The sequence below is a fragment of the Onychomys torridus genome, chromosome 1 (assembly GCF_903995425.1).
Source record: "Onychomys torridus chromosome 1, mOncTor1.1, whole genome shotgun sequence".
NCBI lineage: Eukaryota > Metazoa > Chordata > Mammalia > Rodentia > Cricetidae > Onychomys > Onychomys torridus.
The window spans coordinates 122,523,249-122,547,538 of NC_050443.1; the positions used below are offsets into that span (position 1 = coordinate 122,523,249).

The 24,290-nt window shown below is 52.3% G+C and overlaps 1 protein-coding gene across 2 annotated transcripts; it reads left to right on the forward strand.

Annotated features, from left to right (window-relative positions):
* Nucleotides 1-9,026: 9,026 nt before the first annotated feature.
* Nucleotides 9,027-15,036, forward strand: Fgf3 (fibroblast growth factor 3). 2 transcript variants are annotated; one of them, XM_036202422.1, is made up of 4 exons: nucleotides 9,027-9,088; nucleotides 9,591-9,923; nucleotides 11,725-11,828; nucleotides 13,891-15,036. In XM_036202422.1, exons 2-4 carry the CDS (start codon nucleotides 9,704-9,706, stop codon nucleotides 14,311-14,313), a joined length of 747 nt encoding a protein of 248 aa, XP_036058315.1. In that variant the 5' UTR covers nucleotides 9,027-9,088; nucleotides 9,591-9,703; the 3' UTR covers nucleotides 14,314-15,036. The 2 variants fall into 2 exon arrangements, with proteins under 2 accessions (XP_036058315.1, XP_036058323.1); XM_036202430.1 differs by lacking the exon at nucleotides 9,027-9,088 and having other exon boundaries at nucleotides 9,554-9,923.
* Nucleotides 15,037-24,290: the final 9,254 nt, after the last annotated feature.

Genomic DNA, 24,290 nt, shown 5'->3' on the forward strand with positions numbered 1-24,290 from the left:
CCAAGCTGCTCTCTGTCAGTGTTTATCACCGCGGCAGACTAGGCCCAAAGAGAAGACCTGCCTGTGGGTGGAGAAGCTTCTAGAGCTGTCCAGTTCCCCGTATGTGGACATGAAAAGAGGTAGGAGAAGACACTAAGTCAGGGAGGCCAGCCTCACCCCAGCTGGAGCTGTGCAGGAGGTCCTCTGACCCAGTGGATAGGCCTAGGACCCAGTGGAGGCCCTGCCTGGCTTGTGCTGTAAAAGATTTCCGGCAACCTTACAGGGTGCACTGTCCTTGCCGGATCTGCTGGTCCCTCAGTGCGGTAGTCACTTTTCTCACTACTGTGAGAAACACCTGACAGAAGCAGAGGAAGGAACAGAGAGAGGAGGGAAGGAGGAAGAGAGGAAAGGAGGGAGGGAGGAAGGAAGGAAGGGAGGGCGGCAAGAAGGAAGGGGCTTGATTTGGCTCACAGTTCTGAGGGCACAGTTCATCGTGCTTTAAGGGATCTGGTCACACAGCATCCACAGTCAGGAAGCAGAGAGATGAATATTGGTGCTCAGCTCACTTTCTCCTTATGATTCTGTCTGGGACCCCAGCCCATGGGATGCCACCCCCAACATTCAGCGTGGGTTCTCCCCTTGGTTAAGCTTCTCTGGAAACAGCCTCACAGACCTGCATGAAGCATCTCCCAGGCAATCCCAAATCCTGTCCAGATGATAGTGAAGGTGTCCCAGATGGCCCACTTAGCAATAGAGTCAGGCCAGCTAGAACTGGCAGTCTCTCAAGAACCTCTCCAAAAGGATCAACTCCAGGCTTCAGAGTCCAGCTCAGATGAAGCCAGGCCAGCCTGGCTGGGCCCTGAGGAACTGCATATAAACACTCTGGGAGCCTCAGGTAAGGGTCAGTCCCACCACCACCAAGCCACTAAGCAACCTGTGGGTGCTTATGGGAGCCGAGGGGAGCTAGGGAGGGAAGTGTGCTCTTTCCTTGATTCAAGGGAAAAGGTCCAGTTCACAAAAGGCCCTGCAGAAGAGTTCTGGTATGAACTATGTGAGCAGACAAATGCATGAGGTGAGTGACAGGCACTGAGAGCCCCTGAGCTCGGGAGAGAAGGGGCAATGTGAATGATTGAGGGGTGGGGAGATATGATTAAACAACTCTGTCATAGAGTTGGGCCAGTGCTTGCATGGCCCTGGGTTGGATCACCAGCACCGCACCACACGGCATAATGATGTTCAGCAGCAGAGGCAGGGGCATCAGAAGTTCAGGGTCATCCTCAGCTACACAACCAGCCTGGGACCACGAGACCCTGTCTTAAAAGCAAAACAAAAAATAATAATGAAATAAATAAAATGACATTCTAAATGGCTAGTGGTTGCAGCTGCAGAATGCTGAACAGACAGGATGTCTAAGCCAGCAACCTGACCCGTGTGCTCACAGTGCCTTACACCTCAGCAATGTAGCTGTAAAAATAAATATGCGCCGGGCGGTGGTGATGTCATGCCTTCAATCCCAGCACTTGGGAGGCAGAGCCAGGCAGATCTGTATGAGTTCAAGGCCAGCCTGGGCTACAGAGTGAGTTCCAGGAAAGGTGCCAAAGCTATGCAGAGAAACTCTGTCTCGAAAAACCAAATAAATAAATAAATAAATAAATAAATAAATAAATAAATAAATAAATAAATAAATAAATGTCATGCTTGTCTGCATGGAAGAAGAAACAGCCTGAGGGGATGCAATGTCTACAGGTGTCTGACTGTCCCCATCCCTGAGACTGAACACTGTCACCAGCAGGTGGGTGTCAAGCTATAAAACTTGGGCTTTCTCTAGATTTGGGAAAGGCTGAATTGAAATTCAAAAGCCATAAGCAAAATACATCTGGGAACGTGGGGGTGGGGGCGTGTCGTAAGTAAGGCCATCGAGTGTGGAGGGGACACAAGCCCCCCAGTAAAAGGTAGCTAGGAACATTGACATCTCAGGAGACATAAGCCACCAGACAAGGGGGCAAAGGCCAGCCCTAGTAGCCAATACTTCCCTCTGCTTTGGCTAGGACTCCATGTTGGAACCCTGTGTCTCCCAGGCTTTCCTGTGAAACCCTCCCATGTAGGAAGGGAGGACTGGGCAGGCCTGTGATCTGGCAGAGTTCTTTGCCAATGAAGGGCTGTTTGGGCAGACAGTCACCAGCCCTGATGCCCCACGGGCTTCGGTGCAGACCCAGCAAGGCAGGCAAGGGAAGGGTTAAAGGCTGCTGCAGGGGGTCTGGGAAACAGCGGCCAATTTGTAGAGGTCAGGAGGCCACTCCTTCCTCCCAGGTGATATCAAATGCTGTAGGGACAAAGGGACAAAAGGGGAGGGAGATTGACAGGGATGCTGGAGGGGGGCTGCACCCCAAGGGAACACCCCACCCCCACCCTGAAAACAAGTATGGCATGGGGGGTCAAAGGTCAGGGTGTTGGGATTGGATTATGGCTTTGCTTTTCACCTGGAGAACGAAGCAAAGCTAGGAGGTTTCCGATCCTGATCTGCTTCTGAGGAGAGGGAGGCTTTGTGAGGTGCAGAGCTGAGGGTAAAAGCTTGATGGCAAAGGCCATTGTGACTCCCAGACAGCCTATCCCCAGGAGGGTCACAGGTACCTCTGAACAGCCCAGTAGGGAGACTCTTCCTGGGACCTCTTGAGCTCAGCCCATTGCCGCAGAATCCAGGCCTCAAAGGATCTGAGATTCAAGAGAGAACAATGTCAGCCAATTAGCTACCTTGTGCATGCTTGGGACAAATGAAGTGGCCATGTCCTGGGTGGCCCCAGGTTCCCTCTTGAAATCAAGTGGGGCTTTGCTTAAGCCACCTGCCATCCAGTCATTAGATCTGAATTCATCTTTTAGGGTCTGCTTTGTTGTAGAATTGGGAAGTGGCCCCAAAGCAAGGGACTCTGAGAAACCCTTACTCCATCCCACATGTAGGTATCCAGCATGTCCAGCAGGAAAGGGGTGTGTGTGTGTGTGTGTACATGTGTGCATACGTGCATGCGTATGTGCATGCATATGTGCATGCATACATGTCTTACACAAATGTGCATGTGCACCTGTACCTGTGCGTGTGAATACAGGTACCCTTGGAGCCTAGAGACCTTGCTTCTCCCTGTGGCTGAGGTAGCAGGCAGTTGTGAGCCACCCAGCATCCATGCGAGAAACCTAACTTCTGTCTTTGACAAGAGTGGTACATGCTTTTCCCTCTGAGCTACCTCTCCAGCCCAAACCCCACATTGTTCTCAGACAAGGTCTCTTACAGGAACTGAGCAATTAGATTGACCAGGGAGCTCCAGTGATCCTCCTGCCTCCACCTCCCAGGGCTCAGCTTTTATATGGGTGTGAGGATTGAACTTGGGTCCTCAGCCTTGTACAGCAAGCTCTTTATCCACTGAGCCATCTCCCCCAGCCCTGAAAGGGCTGCTCTTGTTTGTACTAAATCATTTTCTTAGAAGAATCTGCATGGTGGCCCCAGGCTCAGTATCTGCTACCAGAAGCAAGTCCTCTGGTTCTGAAGTCCAGCCCCAAGGGCCACACACCTGACTCTTGGTGCACCTTGTCCATTTCTGTGCAAATAGTGACTGCAGGGGCCGCAGAGCCCATCTGGATGCCAGGGCCGAATCCTGTCCCTGGCTGCATCTGGGCTTCATGGGTGTTAGCTCAGGAAACATGTAACTGTCTTGTTAGTTGTTGAAGTAACAGCCACTCACAGGCTGGGGTGCTCACCAGAAGCTCTCCCTCCAGCCCGAGAGTGGAGCTCCTTCCCACCTTTGTTTGGAGACAGGCAGGGTCTCAAATGTAGTCTGGCTGATCTACTCTGTAGACCTGATGGCCTTGCTGGCCTCGAACTCATGGAGATCCACCGGCCTCTGCTTCCTGAGTACTGAAATTAAAGGTGTGTGTCACCACACCCAGCTGATCCCACCTTTTTCTTATACCCTTACCCTGAAGACTTCACTTCTTGTCTTGATTATCTTCCAGATCTTTCTATGAATCCATCCCATATGTTCACACCAAAGACCACATCCCACTGGCCAGACTGTCCCAAAGCTTCTCTAAGACCGTCATTTACAGTTTACCACCATTCTGAGGCCTGTCTCCATATTATGTTTTGTTTTGTGACCGAGTCTCTTTATGTAGACTTAGCTGGCCTGGAAATTGCAACATAGACCAGGCTAGCCTTGAGCTCACAGAGATGCCTGCCTCTACTTCCCAAGTGCTAGAAGTAGAGGTGTGCCCCCCTCGACCAGCTGCCTGTTTCCATTTAACAGATAAGGAAACTGAGGCCTGGAAGGGTTCATAGGCTCAGGACCACTTCACATAGACATGTGGCAGAATCTCAGCTGGGTTGGTGTTCAAGCACAGTTGACCCTCGAAATTCCAGTGAGGTTTGGCCCTCAGTAGGGTGAGTGGACCCTGTGTGTTCAACCAACCAGGGACTGAAAATACTCAAAAAAAAAAAAAAAAAGGTGGGGGCTGGCAGGATGGTAAATCCAGAAAAGGAACTTACTGCTAAGCTTAACGACCCAAGTTCAATCACTAGGACCCAGTCATCCTCTGACCTTCAAATGTAAGCCATGATACACACCCCCGCCCGCCGCTGCCCCCACACACACAATAAATAAATACACGTTTTAAATTTTCCAGGAAAGAAATCCTTGCATACAGTAATGCACACCTGAATCCCAGATGCAATCAGAAGGTCAGAAGTTCACAATCATCCTTGGCTAGGTGGTGAGTTTGAGACCAGCCTGAGCCACATGAGACCTTGTCTCAAAAAAAAGTGGGGCGGGGGTTGGGGGGAGCTTGAGAAATGGCTCAGTGGCTAAGAGCACTGGCTGCTCTTGCCGGGGCCTGGGTTTGAGTCCCAGCACCAAGATGGCGGCTCACAACCATCTGTCTGCAACTCCAGTTCCAGGAGATGTGACACCCTTCTCTGGCCTCACTTCACACATGTGATACACAGACATCCATGCAGGAACACACTCATGTGACATAAAAATAATTATTTTTAGTGATTCAAGTATCCACTTTAAGTTAAATATCTCAATGAAGTATTTCAGTATTGAAACAATACAAATAAGTTACAAGGAAAAATAAATGTGTTTGATGGAAATTTGAAGGTCCCTGTAAGCTACCTCCTGGGTGTCTCTTGCCCCCATTGGCCCCTACCTGTTACCCAAATTCTCATTTCCACATCTGGAGCAGAATCCACCCCAAGTTTCTTAAGTGTGTTAGGGAAGGGTACTCTCTCATGTGGTGTTAAGAGCCCACATTAAGCTGGGTGGTAGTGGCTCACACCTTTGATCCCAGCACTCAAGAGGCAGAGGCAGGCAGATCTCTGTGAGTTCAAGGCCACAGCCTGGTCTACAAATTGAGTTCCAGGACAACTATACAAAAAAAAAAAAAAAAAAAAAAAAAAAAAAATTAAAACCCTGTCTTGAAAAGCCAAAAGAGGTAGCCACCTCAGTTAACCACCTCAGTTTGTGTACTCCTATTAGCCTGGGGGTGAAGCTCTGGCTGTTAGGAACTTGTGTTCCTTTATCTACTTATGAAGTCCACCCTGTCTCATGTGGGCAGAGCTCTGGGTAGAGATGGGACTTAGGGCCTTTCTGTGCTGTGTGTGTCCATATCAGGGAGAGTCTGAAAACACACTGTTGGCATTCACGGTCCTGGGCCGGCTGAAAAAGCCCATCTGCACCCCTGTGTGGTCCAGGGTCCTTCCTCATCTCCCACTTTGCCCCACTGCACCTGTAGAAGGTGTTTGGCTAGTCCCCCACAGCAAGCAGGAAGGGCTCTACTGAACTAGAGCCTGGGCTTTAGGGTACTACCCATGCAGTACCACAGGCAAAGGTCCAGGGACTCAAACAAAGGATGCTTAAGTCAGCCCTGACTTGTTGAAGATGCCTCCAGCTGAGGCACACAGATGGCTCCCACCTCCCAGCTGTGTGCTCCTGAGCCAGCTGGCTCACCTCTGACTTGATAGGACTAAGGTGGGCTACTTTTAGGATTTCAGGGGTACAGTGACTCCAGGTCAGCACCCAGAAAGCAGGCTGGGTCTCTTTCCCCCTGCTTTTAATGGTGAAGTACAGAGTGAGTTTGGGGCCAAAAGCCTAGGAGATCACAGGGTACACTGTCCCTGGCCCTCCTCTCCTTAGCTCTCTCTCTAGGTGCAGGAGCTGGAGGTGGAGGTCCAGGCCAAGAGAGACCAAGGAGGGAGCTTCCGGAGCAGAGGCCCTGGAAGTGGTGTTAAATAGGCTTGGGCCAGGTCTGGGGGTGTCCAGGCCAGGAGAGGGGAAGCTGGAAGAGACCAATTAGTCAAACGGCTGCAATTGGCCATTTGGAAGCAATTAACAGGGTGTCCATTACCATATTATGCCCCCCCCACCCCCTGCATGCTCTGCTAGGCTCTGCTCCGTATGAGGACAGCCCAGCCCAGCCCAGCCCAGCCTAGGGAGACTGCAATGGAGGCCCAGCTGAGCGCACACTCAGGCTGGGGGGGGGGGTGCAGCATCTAAGGCCAAGCAGTGGATCCATCCATAGCCTGAGGGAGGGTCTAGGGACATCCAAGGCCAAGAAGGCAGGTGATTAGAGATGCAGGAAACCCTCACTAGACAAGAGAAGGCTGTAGGAAGCAGGCTAGGGATATGAGCTGGGGGTACAATCCTACCTACACCAAGGCCTCTATCACAGGGATGAGCTGGGGTGGGGTCTGGGGTGGGGTCTGGGGTAGGGGTGAAGGCAGTTCCTTCCAACTATAGGGTGGGAGGTGAGTAGAAGGACCCATGGGCACTTGCATAGGGCCCAGAGGAAGACCCTGGGCCAGGAGTGTGGATGCCTTAGGGACAATTGAGGAACAGGTCAAAGTCAGCCAGGACCAGAAGGAGGGCCTGGGCTGGATCACCCACTGGGCCACTGAAGTCCTTTACTCTCAAAGGCTCCTGCGGTCCCTGTGGTAGTGCCACGATCTGGTCACTGATGGTGGCAGTGTCAGGAATCTTAGCAGGGGACGCTCTACTGAGTTTCTAACCGGGGCTTAGAATTTCATATACCGAAGAAGTCAAAGTCTCAGAGGGTTACACTGTATGGGCCAGCCCATTCATTCACTTCAGGAATGCATTTTGGAGAGCTACAGTGCACTGGGCTGTCCAGAAGAAGACAGAGTAAAGGACACCCCCAACAGGAAATGTGGGGGTCCAGACATGGATCAGGAGAGAAGCTCTGAGCCCAGGTTGTCCAGTGGGATTCCTCTGGCTCCTCCTAGACACCAACAAAGGAAAACATCACACCAGTCTCCCCAGCCCCCCCACTCCTCCTTCCCTCTTCGTGTATGTGTGTGTGTGTGTGTGTGTGTGTGTGTGTGTGTGCGTGTGCGTGTGTGTTTACTTTTGTGTGTATGGGTTTTGGTTTTGAGTTTTTGTTTGTTTGTTTACTTGTTTGCCTGCATGTAGGTATTTGTACCAACTATATGCCTGGTGTCCTCAGAGACCAGAAGATGATGTCAGATCTTTTAGAACATTTTACAGACATTTGAGAGCTACCATGTGGGTGCTGGGAACTGAACCCAGGTCCTCTGCTAGACTAGCCAGTGCTCTTAACCAATGAGCCATCTCTACTGACCCTTCTTAGCTTTGTTTGTTTGTTTTTAAGACAGGGTCTCAAAGCAGAGGTTGGCTTCAAATCTGCTTTGTGGTTGAGGCTAGCCTTGAACTCCAGGATCATCCTGCTTCCACAGTTTGAGTGCTGAGATGGCAGCCCTGTCCCAGCACACCTGGCACAGGGCTTCTCTTGTTCAGGCACAGGGCAGGAGCTGGCTCCTGGAGCTGTTCTAGAGGCCTTCAGAGAGGAGATGTCTTCCTTTCTGATTCTTCTGTGTCATTACGAGCTTGGGCAGCCAGCATGTGCCAGCCCAGTGCTGGTCATCAAGACACAGGGCAAATTGCCCTGCCGTCCCATCTGTCCTGACAGCTGTCCCTGTCCCCTATAAAGCAGGGTCTATCAATGCCTGACTCCAGGGCTTTAGCAATTCCGTGGCTTAGTCTTTGACTGTTCAAGAGTTCTCAGGAGCCTGTCCTGGAGCAGAGTCTGCAGCCCTGGCCAGAACAGAGGCTCTGGGAGATCATTAGGATGTTCAGCTGGGGGGGGGGGGGGGGTGGAGGGCGGCGACATGTGTACTCAGCATGCTGGAGAGGTCTCACTGAGGACCTGCTGCCCTGTGTATGAAGTCTCAGGTGGAAAACGCCCCAGTGTGTGCTATTAACAGCTTCCTTACCATGGAGGTCCCCCAACATGCCTCAGCATCTCACATCATAGGGGGCCTCCCACTTGACTCTTCCCAGAGCTCAGGATCAACTTGGGAGGCAATGCTGGGACCCAGGCCACTGGGCCCTCAGGGTAACCTCACCAGAGCACACCTATATGAGGGTAGTTGCTGGCCAGGTGGGGTGAGACCTTTTCTGACACCACAGGAAGTCCTTCTCTGAGGCCCCTAGCAGATAGGGAACTGAAGTCAAGAACCCAGGGCCCAGGAAGCTGAGCCTAGACTCCTACTGGGTCTGCCAGGTGGGTATGCTGAGGTGCTTTGTGGCGTCTTCTCCCGCTTCTCTTCTTTTGCTCATCTGCATCTCGGTAATTCTCCACCTCTCCCATCTCTCTAGCTCTTCTAGTGGATTTGTCACCTGCCTCCCCAACTCGCATTTCTGTCTCTTCCTGCGCCTCCAGGACTCTAGGCTCTGGGGCTCTCTGACTCTGTTGTCCCTCCTCCTATCTGCCCAGTCCCCTCTCCGGACCTCCGTTGGGACAGACCACTCCTGTTCACTCCTTGGTGCCTTCCAGTCAGGTAGGAAACTACAACACAAAGAGTCCTTTGGGCCCTTGGGCCACAAGACTGGGCAGCTGAGGACAGCTCAGCGGCTCATATGAGAGGCAGCGACCTGCACAGACCCAACCCGGGGTTCCCCACGCGCCGCCCTCCACAATCGCTCTGGATTAGGCGCCGCCTTTCAGGAGCGTTTGTCAGCTAGACTTCCCGCAAGTTGTTTGCGCAGACATCAGTCATCCGCGGTCCCATTGTGCACCCAGGATTGATGTAAGGCGGGAGGGGGGGGTGACAGGGCCTGGGGCGGCTGCCTTTAGGCCTCGCTCTATAATTTTCCGAGGCATAATTGGTCTGGGGGCGGGGGCGGGGCGGGGACCTTTCAGAGGCGGGAGGGGGCGCAGGGCGCGCGGTGGAGGAACGGCTGCCCGACGGCGCTGGCCGGGGCGCTGCGAGCAGGCGACGCCCGGCCTGAGCCCCGCGCCCCTGCCGGGGACCACGGCTGCCTTTTGTTGCCAAGTGCCCTTTCTTCAGAGCGGTGTGCGGCAAGGGAACACTCCCCCCAATTCCTGGGTGAAAATTCGAAGTCTTCCCTCTCCACCTTCCTCTCCTCCCTCCGCACCTTCTCCCCATTTCTCTTTTCCTCTCTGCACCCGATCCTTTCTCCATCTCCACTTTCTCCCCATCTCTCCTTGTCTCCCCTCCCTCTTTGACTTCCTCCCTCCTCTGTCCCCCACCTCTTCTCTGTCCTCTTCTCCCCCTCTCTCCCTCCCAGCCGCAGTCCGCACAGCCTGCCTCACGGGCGTGTGCTCCCAGCGCCGCGCCTTCCGTGAGCCCCGCGCTGGCGCAGCCGCCGCCGCCGCCGCCGCCGGCGGGCGCGATGCCGGGATGGGCCTGATCTGGCTTCTGCTGCTTAGCTTGCTGGAACCCGGCTGGCCCGCGACGGGGCCCGGGACGCGGCTGCGGCGCGATGCGGGCGGCCGCGGCGGAGTCTACGAGCACCTCGGCGGGGCGCCCCGGCGCCGCAAGCTCTACTGCGCCACCAAGTACCACCTCCAGCTGCACCCGAGCGGCCGCGTGAACGGCAGCCTGGAGAACAGCGCCTACAGTGAGTGTCCGGCCAGAGGTGGGCGGGAGGGTCTGGCGGGCTCGACCCCCTGTCGCTGAGTCCCAGGTGGGAGCAGAGCTGAGGTTGGTCCGAAGACGAGGCCTCGGTCCCAGCTACGGATCCCAGCGACATGCCTCGCCCATCACGCTACCCCAGGGACTGCGCGGGAGGCGACCACGGTTCTGACACATTTGTATTTCTCAGTGAAAAGCCGCTGGACAAGGATTTATCGCCCTCTTTATTGTTTTGACGACCCTGGGGAGCATGGCCAGTCCCTGCCGTCCTCCTTGCTCTTAAACGATGTTCCAAGGACACTCCCCTGGGCAGAGCTCAGTTTCCGCGTCGCAGAGTCTGGCGACGGGCTTGCCCCTCGTCTTGAGCCCTGCAAGCGAGCGCGCGACAGGACAGGAGTCCCCTCGTGTTTTGGGTGCAGCTGTCATGCACTCTCGGCCCGCGCTCGGCTAGACCAAACCCAGCACTGGTTCCCGATTACTGCAGGGTTTGGCTCGGTGGGTGCTGTACACGCGAGCCGAGCTCGACCCGGAGTGTTGAGCGCCGCGTGGGAGGGAAACCGTGCAGAGCTCACCGCGCCCGGGGCGCAGGAAGCTGAGCGGGGGGCGCGGGCGGCTGCAGGAACCGCAGCTTCCTCCTTTAAAGCCGCAGCCCCGCGGGGGCGTCCTGGGGACCAGCCCCTGCCTGGCCTGAAGCGCGCGGGGCTCCTCACGCACCGCCTCTCCCCAATTGCCTGGTCCTGAGCGCCCCCAGATGCAGACGAGGGGCACTTTCACAGTCGCCCCTGGGGGCACCCAGGCGAGTGCTCTTCTGGCGCCAGCTCTAGAAGCCTCACCCTGCACCCCTCCAAACCGTGGCTAGGGTAGAACCTCAACCGGTCCTGGTTATCTGGACTATGCTGGGTACCGGGGCGGGTGCCAGAGATGCGCTCCCTGGAAAGGGAGTGAGTCCTCGACCCACTATTCCAACGGACATTGGCCTCCCCTCCCAAAAGCACTATCCTGTTCACGGAAAGGCGCCTGGAGGATTTTTGCTTAGTTGGTTTCACATTTTATTTGTGTGCCATGATGTATGTATGGAGGTCGTTGGACACTTGCTGGAGATGGTTCTCTACTTTCACCATGTGGGTCCGGGTATTGAACTCAGGTGGTCTGTCTTGGCCGCTACTGCCATCTGAGCTCGGGACTGTTAATTTTTGTACCTACTCTTGGGCCTGGGTGAGCCCGGGGGCACCTTCCTTCTGCGCCTAGACGCTTCTGCCCCAGACTGCCTTTCAGCACTCATACTTGAATCCCTTGCCTGTGGAGGGAGGTAGCACTCTGGCTGGACTGCATTAAGCACTGGCTTCCACAGGAGTCTCAGACACCTCCTCTCAGGAGCTTCATCTGCCCCCGGGGTTTGGATCCCCGAACCATTATGTGTGGCCTTGGACAAGTCACTTGTCCTCAGCCTCAGCTTGCTAGAACAAGCCGATTCACAAGAGCTCACCGAATACAGACTGAGTCTGTCTGCCTGTGTGGCACCCAAGGTGCCTAACAGGGGCAGAACAGCCCCATTGTGTCTTCTTCTGGGGTTAGGACTAAGGTCTTTGGCACAGTGGCCGAATGTCCCCTTCTTCACCTCCTGTCTAATGCTTTCTTCCTACCAGGACTTCCAACCCCTCCACCATGACCTGCTTGCTTGGTCGTGGCTGCCCTTCTGTCCCAGCTTCCTAAGTTGGTGAGTGTTAGCACAGGCTGAGGTTCTGCTCAGGTAGGGCAGGTGATGGACCCTTCCTGACTCTTTCCAGGCATCCTGGAGATTACTGCGGTGGAAGTGGGCGTGGTGGCCATCAAAGGGCTCTTCTCTGGGCGGTACCTGGCCATGAACAAGAGAGGACGGCTGTACGCTTCGGTGAGTCCCATCACTAGTGGGCAGGTGCTGATGGAATAGCTATCTGGCTTGAACATCTGGTTGGGGGCCAGAAGGGACATGAGCAGTAGAATGCTTGGCCCTAGGTCATGCCAGACTCAAGGTGGTCCAGATCCCATGGCTTCTGAATGCCTGTCCAACGTGTCTGAAGTCAGTCTCTTTCTCTGAGTCACACCAGTGGAGACAGGAGAGTATAGCAGCAGGGTCCCAGACCTCCATGCACGTGGATAACCCAAGAGAGCTGGGCAGTTGAGGGAGGGGAGGATCCTGCCCTGCATCTGTGGAAGGAAGAGATGGGTGCTTCTCAGGTTGGGAAGGCAAGAGCTGTCTGACTTAGGAGGGGACTGAAGGGCTGGAGAAATGGCTGTCAGCCTGAGGACCTGAGGGGATCCCCAGCACCCATGTATCAAAACTGGCCAAAGTATTGTCTGGTCATCCCAGCACTGGGGGGAGGAAACAGGGCATTCCCTGGGGCCACCTGGCAGCAGATGTTCAGGTGCCTCCACACTCCTGAGGTGTGATGGACACATACCCTTGGCCGAGCAATGGGTCCCAGCTGCTGCAGAGCTGGGCTGGGGATTTCCCCACCTCTTGGACCCTGGATCCTGTCCCACTCTAGTGGAAGTGAACTCAGCTGATTTTACATATGAACCTGGCCCTCCCCCAGATAATCTCCTATGAGCTGAGGTCTCAGGTGTTCTCAGTGACAGTTCATATCTTCCTGCCCACAGGGAAGAGCATAGTGAGGTGGAGACATGACTGTGGTTTCCTGTCTTCAGGGGAGCAGGGGATGGTGAGGTCAGGGGTCCAGCTAGCTGGAGCAGCACTTTCCAGAGACCCCATCAGAGATGGTCTCATAAACTTGCAGACAGACCTAGGTATAAGGCCCCAGCTTCTTTCGGCTGCCAGCTGGCCTCTAAGGCTTCTCCTGCAGGCCTGTCCTTGGCTCCCTGAGTGCCTAGCGTGTTTGCCCATGTGCTGCATCCATGGGCCAATGACAACCCCACAATCAGTCTCCATCTCCCTAAGTCATAGATCACAGCTGCCCAGAACTTCCAGTGCTCTAGGAGCAGGCAGAATGCAGGATCCTTCTCCCGACACACACTGAAATCAGCACACCCTTCATGCTTGCTCATGGTCTCAGCTGAGTCATTGATTCCAGCTGAGTCAACCAGGAGCCATGATGGACCTCCTCCTCTCTTAGCCCCATATCCAATCCATCTCAAGTCCTCAGGTGTGCTCCTTGAGTTGCTGTCTTTCACACACACCTCACCTCACCTCCTGCTGCCTAATGCCAGAAGCAGCACCTTGTCACATAAGCCAGGTCCCTTCCCACCTGGAGCTGCAACAGCCTTGGGATTGGATAACTGGCCTGTAGCTTCTCTGCCCTCCAGCCGGTCTGTCCATTGTCTACCATCCACCCATCCATCTATCCATCTATCCATCCATCCACTCAGCCAGCTATCTATCCACTCATCCATCCTTCTACCTATGCACCCATCCACCCACCCAACCATCTATCCACCCACCCAACCATCTATCCACCCAGACATCTATCATCTACCCACCTAATCACTCAACCCATCATCTGTCCATCCATCCATCCACCTATGTACCAATTATCTAGTCACCCATCCATCCACCCACACACCCACACACCCACTCATCCACCCACCAATGCTCCACCCACCCACCCACACATCTATTCACCCAACACTCATCTATTACCCATCCATCCACTCACCAACACACCCATTCAACCACCTCCATCATGCTCTATCTACCACACTCTAAGCACTGAGCCCAGTCCAATGCTACAGCAAAAGGGGGAAGCTGCCCTTCATCCTCATAGGAGGGTTACTGGAGGGAAGTCACTTGGAGCAGGGCATAGTCTTGGGAAAGGTAGGCTGGCCAGGCTGCATAGACATTGGCAGGTGTGGACAGCTGGTCCAGGCAGCCTCAAGAGAGTAGGAGGCACTGGGGAGGTATGGTCCTGTTGACAACACGGCCCCCACTGCTGTTATCTGTGGCCTCTGTCCCACAGGAGCACTACAATGCAGAGTGTGAGTTTGTGGAGCGGATCCATGAGCTGGGCTACAATACGTATGCCTCCCGCCTGTATGGCACAGGGCCCAGCGGGCTCGGGGCTCGGCGGCAGCCTGGTGCCCAGAGACCTTGGTACGTGTCTGTGAATGGCAAGGGCCGGCCACGCAGGGGCTTCAAGACCCGCCGCACACAGAAGTCCTCCCTCTTCCTGCCCCGAGTGCTGGGCCACAAGGACCATGAGATGGTGAGGCTGCTGCAGAGCAGCCAGTCACAAGCCCCAGGAGAGGGCAGCCAGCCCAGACAACGGCGGCAGCAGCGGCAGAAGAAGCAGAGCCCAGGAGACCATGGCAAGATGGAACCCTCCTCTCCTAGGGCCACTCCAGGCACCCATCTGGAGACAGGTGAATCAGCTGTGGCCTGAACGGTCTCCCTAAGAACTCTCTGAGGTCAACCCCTCCAGGCACCCAGGATCCTCGTGGAGGCCTGGCCTCCCCACCTCATCACTGGGTTGGCTGCTTGGGGGACCAAGAATTTGCTTGTCTTTGGTGGCTTTCAAAGAGCAAGTGCCAGCAGCTGAGGGACTTGAATCAAAGCTCCTGGAAGACTCAAAGTTCAAGACGTATGTGGGATTACATGGGAGGGAGCTTTTATTGCAGGGGTGACCCAAAGCCCTGGTGGAGCCCAGCCAGCGACAGGCAGTCCTGGCAACCTGAGGCAGTGGGCAGTGGAAGGGGCTGTAATTCAAACATTAAATGTGTCGCCCTGTCTTGCTATTTAACAGCTGGGATACAGGCTGAGGATACCTTCAGACTCTGACTGAGACATTCTGCTGAGGGTGGGGAAGGCAGTGGTCTGTGGGCTTCACTGCAATGTGTCAGGCAGGCTATGTACAGAGAAAGGGCTGAGGTGCTGCATGCATGCATGTGCAAGCATTCATGAGTTCTTGTGTTTGCAAATATCCACAAGTGTGTGTAGAAGAGTGTTGCTGTATTTCCAAGAGGATATGTGTGTGTACGAGGCATGCAACACACACTGACCCTGGACTTCTGACTTCCCGGCTTCTGTGTATGGGTGAAATGTGTTTCCAAGTGTATAGTCTGTGTGGATGGAGAGGAGAAAAGAGGTTTGCTCAGTTTTAGGATCCTCTCCCTCGTGTTAATTTCCTCATTGATGTGACCAAACACCAGACAAGACACTTCATATGGGAGAAGGGATTTACTTTGGCTCACAGTCTGAAGAACACAGTCCCTCAGGTGAGGGGAAGGTGTGGTGATGAGGGCAGTCCGAGGCTGTGGCGGCAGGAGCTTGCGGCAGCCTGCTCACATGTCCATGGAGCAGGAAGCAGAGAGAGGGTTGCTGGGGCTCATCAGAGAGAGAGATGAGGTGCTTGGCTCTTTCTCCTTTTAGCCTCATAGTTCGAGGGTACAGTCCATCACGGTGGGGAAGCCATGGCAACAGGACCCAAGGCAGCTGGTCACATGCATCCACAGTCAAGGGGCAGAGAGAGGAATGCTGGTGCTCGGCTCACTCTCTCCTCTTTGTATTCAATCTGGGATCCCAGCCCATGGGATGGTGCCACCCACATTCAGAGCTGGCCTCCCCTCAGTTAAACCTTTCTGGAAACCCTCACAGACAAGCACAGAGGTGTGTCTCCTAAGTGATTGTGAATCCAATCAGTTTGGCCATGGAGAGGAAACATCCTACCCTAGAAGTGATGTGTCTCTCTGGGGACTGTTTTTAGCAGGTGAAGCACCTCAGGCAGAGGTCCCTTCCTCCCTCTGTTCTTGCTCCCCACCTCCAGGGCTCCAGGCTCTCACCAGGCTCAGCTCTGTGAGAAGTTTGTTATGGAACTGACCCCAGCATCAGCACAGCTCCAGCCCCTCAGCAGGCCCCAGGCCCCAGACTTGTTCACTGAACTGGCATCCAGGGTGACAGTGGTGACAGGACTTACTTTTCCCAGGATGAGCCAGGCACCTCAGCAGCCAGGCACCACCCTGGGACTGGGTGGGAGGATGGGGAGTGTCTGTGAGCTACTGTTTAAAACTGACCCCAAGGAGTCTGGGCCACTTCTGCAGCTGACCCCTGCCCTTGAGAGGCCAATGGCTTCACACCAGGCCTGGGTTAGGAGGAAGGGAAGAGTACATTCATGCCCTGCTCAGTTTGTATCCTGACCACTTGACCCCGGTTGACACAACAAAGCCTTTCCAAAGAGGGGTTGTACTAGATGTGTGTTGCTTACAGGAAGCCGTGCAGGCTCAGGGAAGGGTCCTGGTGGGGAGATCTGACCATAGGTGGTATGGGGGACACACCCAAAGGAGACCCATGGGGAGGCACACAAAGATCCACTGGTGAGAATATGTGTGGACCTGGGGCTGAGTCAGGGTTCCACAGCTAAGTAGCTGGAGGCTGCCAGAGCCCCAGCAGCTCAGGGGGCACTGCAAGAGAGCCTTGAACCCTCAGAAGGAGCTGGCCTTGCCCACTTCATGACCTTGGACTTCTGGCCTTTGGCCTGTGACATAATACATTTCTGGTGTTCAAGCCACCACCAGGTTGGTGACATTTTGTTTCTCTTTTTTTGTTTGTTTGTTGATTGGTTGTGATTGTGGGAGGGGGGTGAGTGTGTTTTGGGGCACTAGGGATGGGATCTGGGGTCTAGAACATGCTACACAGGCCACTGAACCACACCCCAATGCAGCTGTGACATTTGCTCCAGCTCCCCCAGCACAGTAGTACCAGGCCTGGCTGCCTGGCCTTGGGTGACCCTAAAAGGAAGAAGATCCCATACTGCCCCATGTTCAAAGTCACCCTAACTCCTAGGAATCAGAGGCCTCAGCCTAGGGGTAGCACGGGCATGTGAGGAAGCTGTGTTTCCTTCCACGTGGGGGGAGACTGGAGCAGGTCAGAGCCCCAGAAGAAGATTGGCAGGGGTGAGGCGGGTGGTGATGGTAAGAACACCCCCCCCCTTCCCAATGCCTGCCCCTGCATCCTACTGGGAACTCAGGCTCTGTGAGTAAGGTCTCCTTGGAGATTTTCCCTGAGAGGTCAAACACCTGTCAGGAGTCGACATTTAATGACGCAGCTGTCATGAGGACCACGGTGGCGTGGCGGCTGTGAGAACACAAAGCTGGGCCCAGAGTAACCATCAGGGAGTAACAAACAAAGGAGTGAGGAGAGCAGGACTCCAGCCCAGGTTGAAACCCCTGCACTCACAGCAGCATCACTCAGTGAGGCCCCAGGGGGCACAACCAGAGTTTCCATCCCCAAACAGACAAAATGCAGCCAGACGCCTGTGGAATATTACTCTGCCTTAAAATAGGAAGAAAATTCTGAATGAAGGCTTGATGCTGAGTGACATAAGCGGGTCACAGGCCACGTGTTCAAGATGTCAGATCTACAGAAACGACATGGGATGAAGGAGCCAGGAGTAGTTGGGAGAGGGGAGGGGATGTGTTTGATAGAGACAAAACTCCGGTTTGGGGAGAGGAGGAAGTTCTGCAGATAGATGCAGGGATGGCTGAATGTCACTGAACTGCCCACCAGAGGCCTGGCAGGTGGACACCTGAAGTGCTGTGATGTGGGGGCTGTGACTGCTGCAGTGTTCTTTCCAGAAGTGGCTGGGCAGCAGAGCTGAGATGCGGCTCAGTGGGCAGAGTGTTTGCCTGTCATGGGCGAAGCAGCGCTGGGTTCCATCCTCAGCACCACGTAAACTGGGTGTGGGGGTGTGCAACTGAGAGCCCAGCATTCAAGAGGTGGAGGCAGGAGGATCAGAATCCAAGGTCATCCTCATCTACACAGTGAGTCTGAGGTCAGCCTGGGCTCCAGGACACCTAAGTAAGAAAGGAATTGGGGGGAGCAGGGAGATGGCTCAGAGAGTGAAGTGCTTGCTGTATAAGGTTAAGTACCTGAGTTCGAATCCCCAATATCCATGTAAAAGCATAGCACTGTGGTACCCCCTGTAAGCCCAGTTCTATGTTAAGGAGACTGACAGGAACATCTCCTGGGCTGGCTGCATCAGTGGACTCAACTCTAGGTTCACAGAGAACCTGTGTCAAAAATTAAGGTGGATCTCACCACTCAGAAGGCAGAGGCAGTTGGAGCTCTGTGAGTTGTGAGTTCGAGGCTAGCCCAGCCTACATAGAGAGTTCTAGACCTGCCAGGGCTATGTAGAGGGAACTTATCCTAATTTGAAAAAAAAAAGTAAGTGGGGAGTGATAGTGGGAGACACTGGAGTTCATGGCTGGCTTCACACACACACACACACACACACACACACACACACACACACACACACACACACACTCACATACACACACATATACACACACACACTCACATACACACACATACACACACACATATACACACACATACACACACACATATACACACACATACACACACACACATACATACACACACACACACACACATATACACACACATACACACACACACACACACACACACACACACACACACACACACACACACACACATACACACACACCACACACACACCGAGGGAGACAGAGGGAGGTGAGAGAGAAGATAAAGTGGGGAAAACACTTCAATCCAGCTGCATCCTAGGGCTCACAACAAGGCCACCTCTTCTCCCCAGGATGGGCACCAGCACCTCTTTGGTCCCTGCCCTCTCACCCTTGCCTCATGAACCCTGGCCCTTGCTAACCTTCACCACTCCAGCCACACTTTGTTCCCAAGCTCCTTTGAATGTGCCGAGGGCACTCTACCCTCTGCTTGTCCCCAGATAGGCCCCATCTCAACATTCACTTCTGAGAGTGTCTTCCCACGGCCACTCCTGCCCTAGAATTTTTCCCATAGAGCCTTGCAATTTTCCTTCTCTGATTACTCACTTGTGGCCACCCTCTGCCACTTGCCCACCAAGGTGAGACACTAGGCTGTTTAATTACTGAGCCCCTGGGACTTGCAGTCCATGCCCCCAAGCCTGGAACTTGTGACATGATCTAGACACTCGAGCGTGGACAGTGGGCACAAAGGTGGAACACACTCAGCCGCTGTTTTCTGTCACTGGAGGCCTTTTGCTGATGAGAAAACCTTCTCAGAGAGGGGATGTGGTTTTCCTGAGGCCACACAGCCAGTAAGAGACATACTGGGGTTGGTTCCAAGATCTGGGAACTCCAAGGTCTGTCCTGCTACCTGCGTGGTGTGGAGAGGGTAGACAAGGCAATAGAGCCCAGTTGCAAGAGCCTGCAGCTCTTAAAACCCCAGAGCTTAGCTGGGTGTGGTGGTTCGCACGTTTAATCCTAATAGTTGAGAGGCAGAAACAGGAGGATCCCTGTGAGTTCCAGGCCTGGTCTATATAGTGAGGTCCAGGACAACCAGGGCTGTGTAGAAAGACCCTGTCACAAAAACAAAACAAAAAAAGGAAAACAAATAACAAACAGGCCAGAGCTGTGTGGAATTCTGAGATTGCTCCAGATCTTTGCCAGGAGACAAGGCACAGGTCCACACAGACACCCACACATGTCCCGGCCAGGGTGGGGTCCTCTCCAGGTGAAAATATTTTAGAAAGGGCATCAGTGACAGAGCAACATGCTGAACACAAATTTTTCAAGGCCCCACCTCAGGCAAGGGAACTGTGCAGGTTATTTTGATGGGAACCTGTAGCTGGGACTCTAACCCAGGCTGATCTGGAATTTTGGCCATCCTCTTGCCTCCACCTCCAGAGTGTTGGAATGACAGAGGTGAACCCTCTGGCCTGGCTGAGTTGAAAGTTTCCTGAGTTACATCTGGATAGGTCTGAGGTAATTGCACGGGCTCCCAGGTCTTCCTGTGACTGCTGTAGGGTCAGGGCCAACCCATGCAGTACCACTACTCGCCAGCAGGTGGCAATGGTCTCAGGAAATGGGTTCAGGTGGGGACTGGCTGGGGGTGGGGGTCCACTGTTTCCAGATGGGGACTCTGGTGAGGTCTCTGCAAGATTGACTACCTGGGTGGGTATCCACAGAAGCAGGACCTGGTAAGGCAGGTGGAGTAGGCAGGAGGCCAGGTAGGGGTCCACTCTTGCCACAAAGTGTGAGGTGGCTGATGTGGCTGATGAGACTGTTAGTGGGGCTGGAAACATTTTCCATGCCATGCCATGATGACTGACTGCCTCAGTTTCCCCCATATGACAGAAGAGGAGCCAAGGCTCAGAGTGAAGAAACTGTTTGCCCGGGGTGGGGGAGGAGAGGGTTGTGGTCAGGCCCACCGGTGGGGTGTAGACCCTGCTGGTTCACAGTGGCTCACATGGCACTCAGTTTCCTGCCTAGGACCCTGGATTAAAACTAGGGGTCTAGTCAGGCATGGTGATACAAACCTATCATCCCAAGACTCAGAAGGCTGAGGCAGGAGGATGGCAAGTTTGAGGTCAGCCTGGACTGCAAAGCAAGATCTGTCTCAAACCAACCAACCAACAGTGGCTTTCAAATACAACCCCCCTAGCAAGGCTCTGCTTTCCAGATGGCCTAGATATAATGCCAGGGTCCTGGACTGACTAGATATAATGTCCAGGTCCAATGCCTGCCAGCCTTTCTAGTCAGGAAGCCCTATCTTATGTTTATTTTAATTTATTGTTTATCTTTTTTTTTTTTTTTTTTTTTTTTTTTTTTTTGGTTTTTCGAGACAGGGTTTCTCTGTAGCTTTGGAGCCTGTCTGTAGATGTAACCGGCTTATTAAATAAGAAACACAGAACCGATTGCAGAGTTAAAAACCATGAGGTCAGAGCAAGAGCGGGAAACCTTACCCTTCACTGCTTCTGCTGTTCTTCCTCTCTGCCAGAGACCTACTGCTGTGTGTCCTATCATTTTTATAGACTTTCTGTTCTGTTTTCTCATTGGTTGTAAACCCAGCCACATGACCTCCTCGTCACTGCCTGTCTGTACAGACCTCCAAGTCTTCTATGGTTGGTATTGAGATTAAAGGTGTGTGTCGGCCATGCTGGCTATGTCCTTGAACACACAGAGATCTACCTAGCTCTGCCTCCCAAGTGCTGGGATTAAAGGCATGCACCAGCTTCTGCTCTGGCTTGCTCTGACCTCGAGGCAACTTTATTAACATACAAATAAAATCACATTTCAATACAAATAAAATATCACTATACCTGTCCTGGACTAGCTCTGTAGACCAGGCTAGCCTCGAACTCACAGAGATCCACCTGCCTCTGCCTCCGGAGTGCTGGGATTAAAGGCGTGTGCCACCACCACCCACCCTATTTTTTTAAAGTGCTCTTAACTGATAAGCCGTCTCTCCAGCCCCTTTCTGTTTTTTTGTTTGTTTGTTTGTTTAAAGATTTATTTATTATGTATACAGAAAAGGATGCCAGATCTTATTACAGATGGTTGTGAGCTACCATATGGGTGCTGGGAATTGAACTCAGGACCTCTGGAAGAGCAGTCAGTGCTCTTAACCTCTGAGCCATCTCTCCAGCCCCTCTGTTTTTTTTTAAAACAGGGTCTCGGGCTGGAGAGATGGCTCAGCTGTTAAAGGCTAGGCTGGCTCACAACCAGAAATATAAGAGTTTGGTTCCCAGCACCCACAGCTGTCTCTCCAGACAATTAAAACAGAAAACAAAACAAAACAAGGGTTGGGGATTTAGCTCAGTGGTAGAGCGCTTGCCTAGCAAGCACAAGGCCCTGGGTTCGGTCCTTAGCTTAAAAAAAAATAAAATTCCGTAGCTGCTGAGAGACATTGGATTATGGAAACTGCTAAATTAAACCAACCTATATACTTTTAAAATGTCTTAGTTTCAAAATGGAAGTCAGAAAATATGTTGTGTTGGGGGAGAGGTTATGCCTTTGTTTCCACAGGAAACAAAAAGTTATGGTTCTCTTCAAAATTAATAAAGATCAATTTGATTGGGGGAGACCTCCTGAAAATCTTGACTACAGACATGAAAAAAAATCCAATAAAAACTACAGGACAGGTGATGTATACGCTGATCCCTCTACTATGCGAACAGTTTTGAGGCTGGATGAGACATGATAAATCTTGTTGGCTTCAGAGCTTCATGACTTACTATTACATGCCATCCTTTCACATGGCATGGATGGAGATTTATAATACAGTTTGGTCATACAGTCCAAACAGAATTAAAAAGTTAACAGATGACTTTTACCTGCGCAAACATAGAACAAAAAAATCATCTTTAACTGACTTGTGCACACCACACATTCCATACTTGTGTTAATGCAGATGTATATATTGCCTTTAAAAGTTTATGTATTTTCAGGGGGGAAAAAAAGCACCAGATACCAATGAAGACAAGTAGCCCAGGTGATCCAGCCTCTCAGAATGCCTCTGTTGCTGTCTCTTCTAAATTCTGCATCCAGAACAACTGCAAAGCTGCTAGCTGAAATGGTCCAGCCTCACAGACTATCCAGCCAAGACTTCAGATAAGTTCTACACTTTGCAATCACACAGAGACTAAACAAAAAATAATCCAGCTAGCTCTCCCAGGACTTGACCATTATCCCAATTTTCTCAGGGTCCCCTAAAGATGCTATCTCTGTCATTTCTGTAGTTTTGAAAATTGTTTACTCTGTACTTCCTGTTTACTCAGGTAATATTATATCCATCTCAGGTCTTTGATGGGGTTAAAGACTAGATAGTTACAGTTACAAGTTTTCCTTGTTATCAAATTCAGAAAAGAAACTCACAAAAGAGGTATAAAGCATACAAGATTTGGAGACATAATAGATAAAGTTGTTTATCTAAAAAAATGTTTTAAGGTCTAAAAAGATAGTAATACAAGTTAGAATAGAAAGTAAATTACATACAAAACTTTTGACTCACCAAGATAGGATAGATAATAAAATATTTTCTCTAAATTTGCCAAATACAGATAGATGGGACATTTGTAAATGTAATTTTTTTTTTTTTTTTTTTTTTTTTTTTTTTTTTTGGTTTTTCAAGACAGGGTTTCTCTGTGTAGCATTGTGCCTTTGCTGGATCTCACTTGGTAGACCAGGCTGGCCTCGAACTCACAAAGATCTGCCTGCCTCTGCCTCCCGAGTGCTGGGATTAAAGGCATGCACCACCACCACCCGGCTGTAAATGTAATTCTTACCTAGTGATTGTTCTTACTGTATATAGTTTTACTATGTTAGAATTAAAACCTTTCCTTTTTATTTAGACAAAAAGAGGGAATGTTGTGAGATATCTATACACTGTGTGAAAATGTACTGCTGTGATTGGTATAATAAAAAGCTGAATGATCAAAAGCTAGACAGGATGTATAGGCGGGACTTCCAGGCAGAGAGTGAAATGAAGAGGAGGAATCTAGGAACACAGGAGAAGCCAGGAGACACAAAATGGAAGAGAGGCAATGCCATGTGATAGAATATAAGTAGGTTAATTTAAGTTATAAGAGCTAGTTAGAAACAAGCCTAAGCTATAGGCCAAGCTTTCATAATTAATAAGAAGTCCCTGTGTCATTATTTGGGAGTTGGCTGGCGGGACAGAAAAAGACTTGCTACAGTGGTGTAGGCCTACACACTGCCACACAAAATGCCCACTCCTGCTCTGCTCCTTCCCCTCCCCTAAGCACCCTCTCCATGAACCCAGTGGAGAGGGAAGGCCAGAGCAGTGTGGCCCACACCATCCCTACATCAGCAAGAGAGGTAAAACTGGAAGATGTCTTTAAACTGTATCATACAAACTTCAACAAGTGACATGGCAGGAACAGCAAAGGCCCTGGGGGTGGGAAGGCCCTAGCAGAGGCCCTGGCAATAAGCAGACAGGCCTGGCCAGGGTCTCAGTGTTTTGTCCCCACTGTGGTCCGAGCTAGAGGTTAGGTACAGGCCCACCCCATACCCTCCTCCTGGCAAGCTGCCTGGTGGCTAATGGCTGACCTGCTCTTGCTGCCTCCCTGATCCCTGCAGAGCAAAGGAACATAAACACCAACAGGGTTCTCCTTTCGGGCCCCAGAGTCCATCTGAGGGTCTGCAGGTGACACATTGGGTAGGAGAGGAGAGTATGTGTCTTTTTGTTTGTTTTGAGACAGGGTCTCACTGTGTATCCCAGGCTGGCCAACTCACAGTAATCCTTCTGCCTCGGCTTTCTGAGGCTGAGATTGCAGATGGGAGCCTGTTGACCTTCCTGTGCATCTTATTGGCTGACATTGTGTTAGTTTAACTTACCTGTGACCAGTCTCAGTGAGCCTCAGTTTCCCTGTTCACTTACAAGAACTCCTCTATAATCTATACGAGGTGGGCAAAGCCTGGCATAGAGACACACATCTTTCATCTGAGCACCCTGGAGATGGAGGTACAAGGATCAGAAGGTCAATGTCTTATATAGTGAATTTGAGGCCAGCCTGGGCTGCGTGAGACCCTATGTTTAAATTTAAAAAGTGGGCCAGTGGGAGGCTGGAGAGGAGGC

Bases quoted from the DNA above. Each gene is read 5' to 3' on its own strand.
- Fgf3 (XM_036202422.1), top strand. From the start codon at position 9,704: ATGGGCCTGATCTGGCTTCTGCTGCTTAGCTTGCTGGAACCCGGCTGG. The intron at 9,924-11,724 runs GTGAGTGTCCGG...GACTCTTTCCAG, and splicing joins CCTGGAGAACAGCGCCTACA to GCATCCTGGAGATTACTGCG. The intron at 11,829-13,890 runs GTGAGTCCCATC...TCTGTCCCACAG, and splicing joins GAGGACGGCTGTACGCTTCG to GAGCACTACAATGCAGAGTG.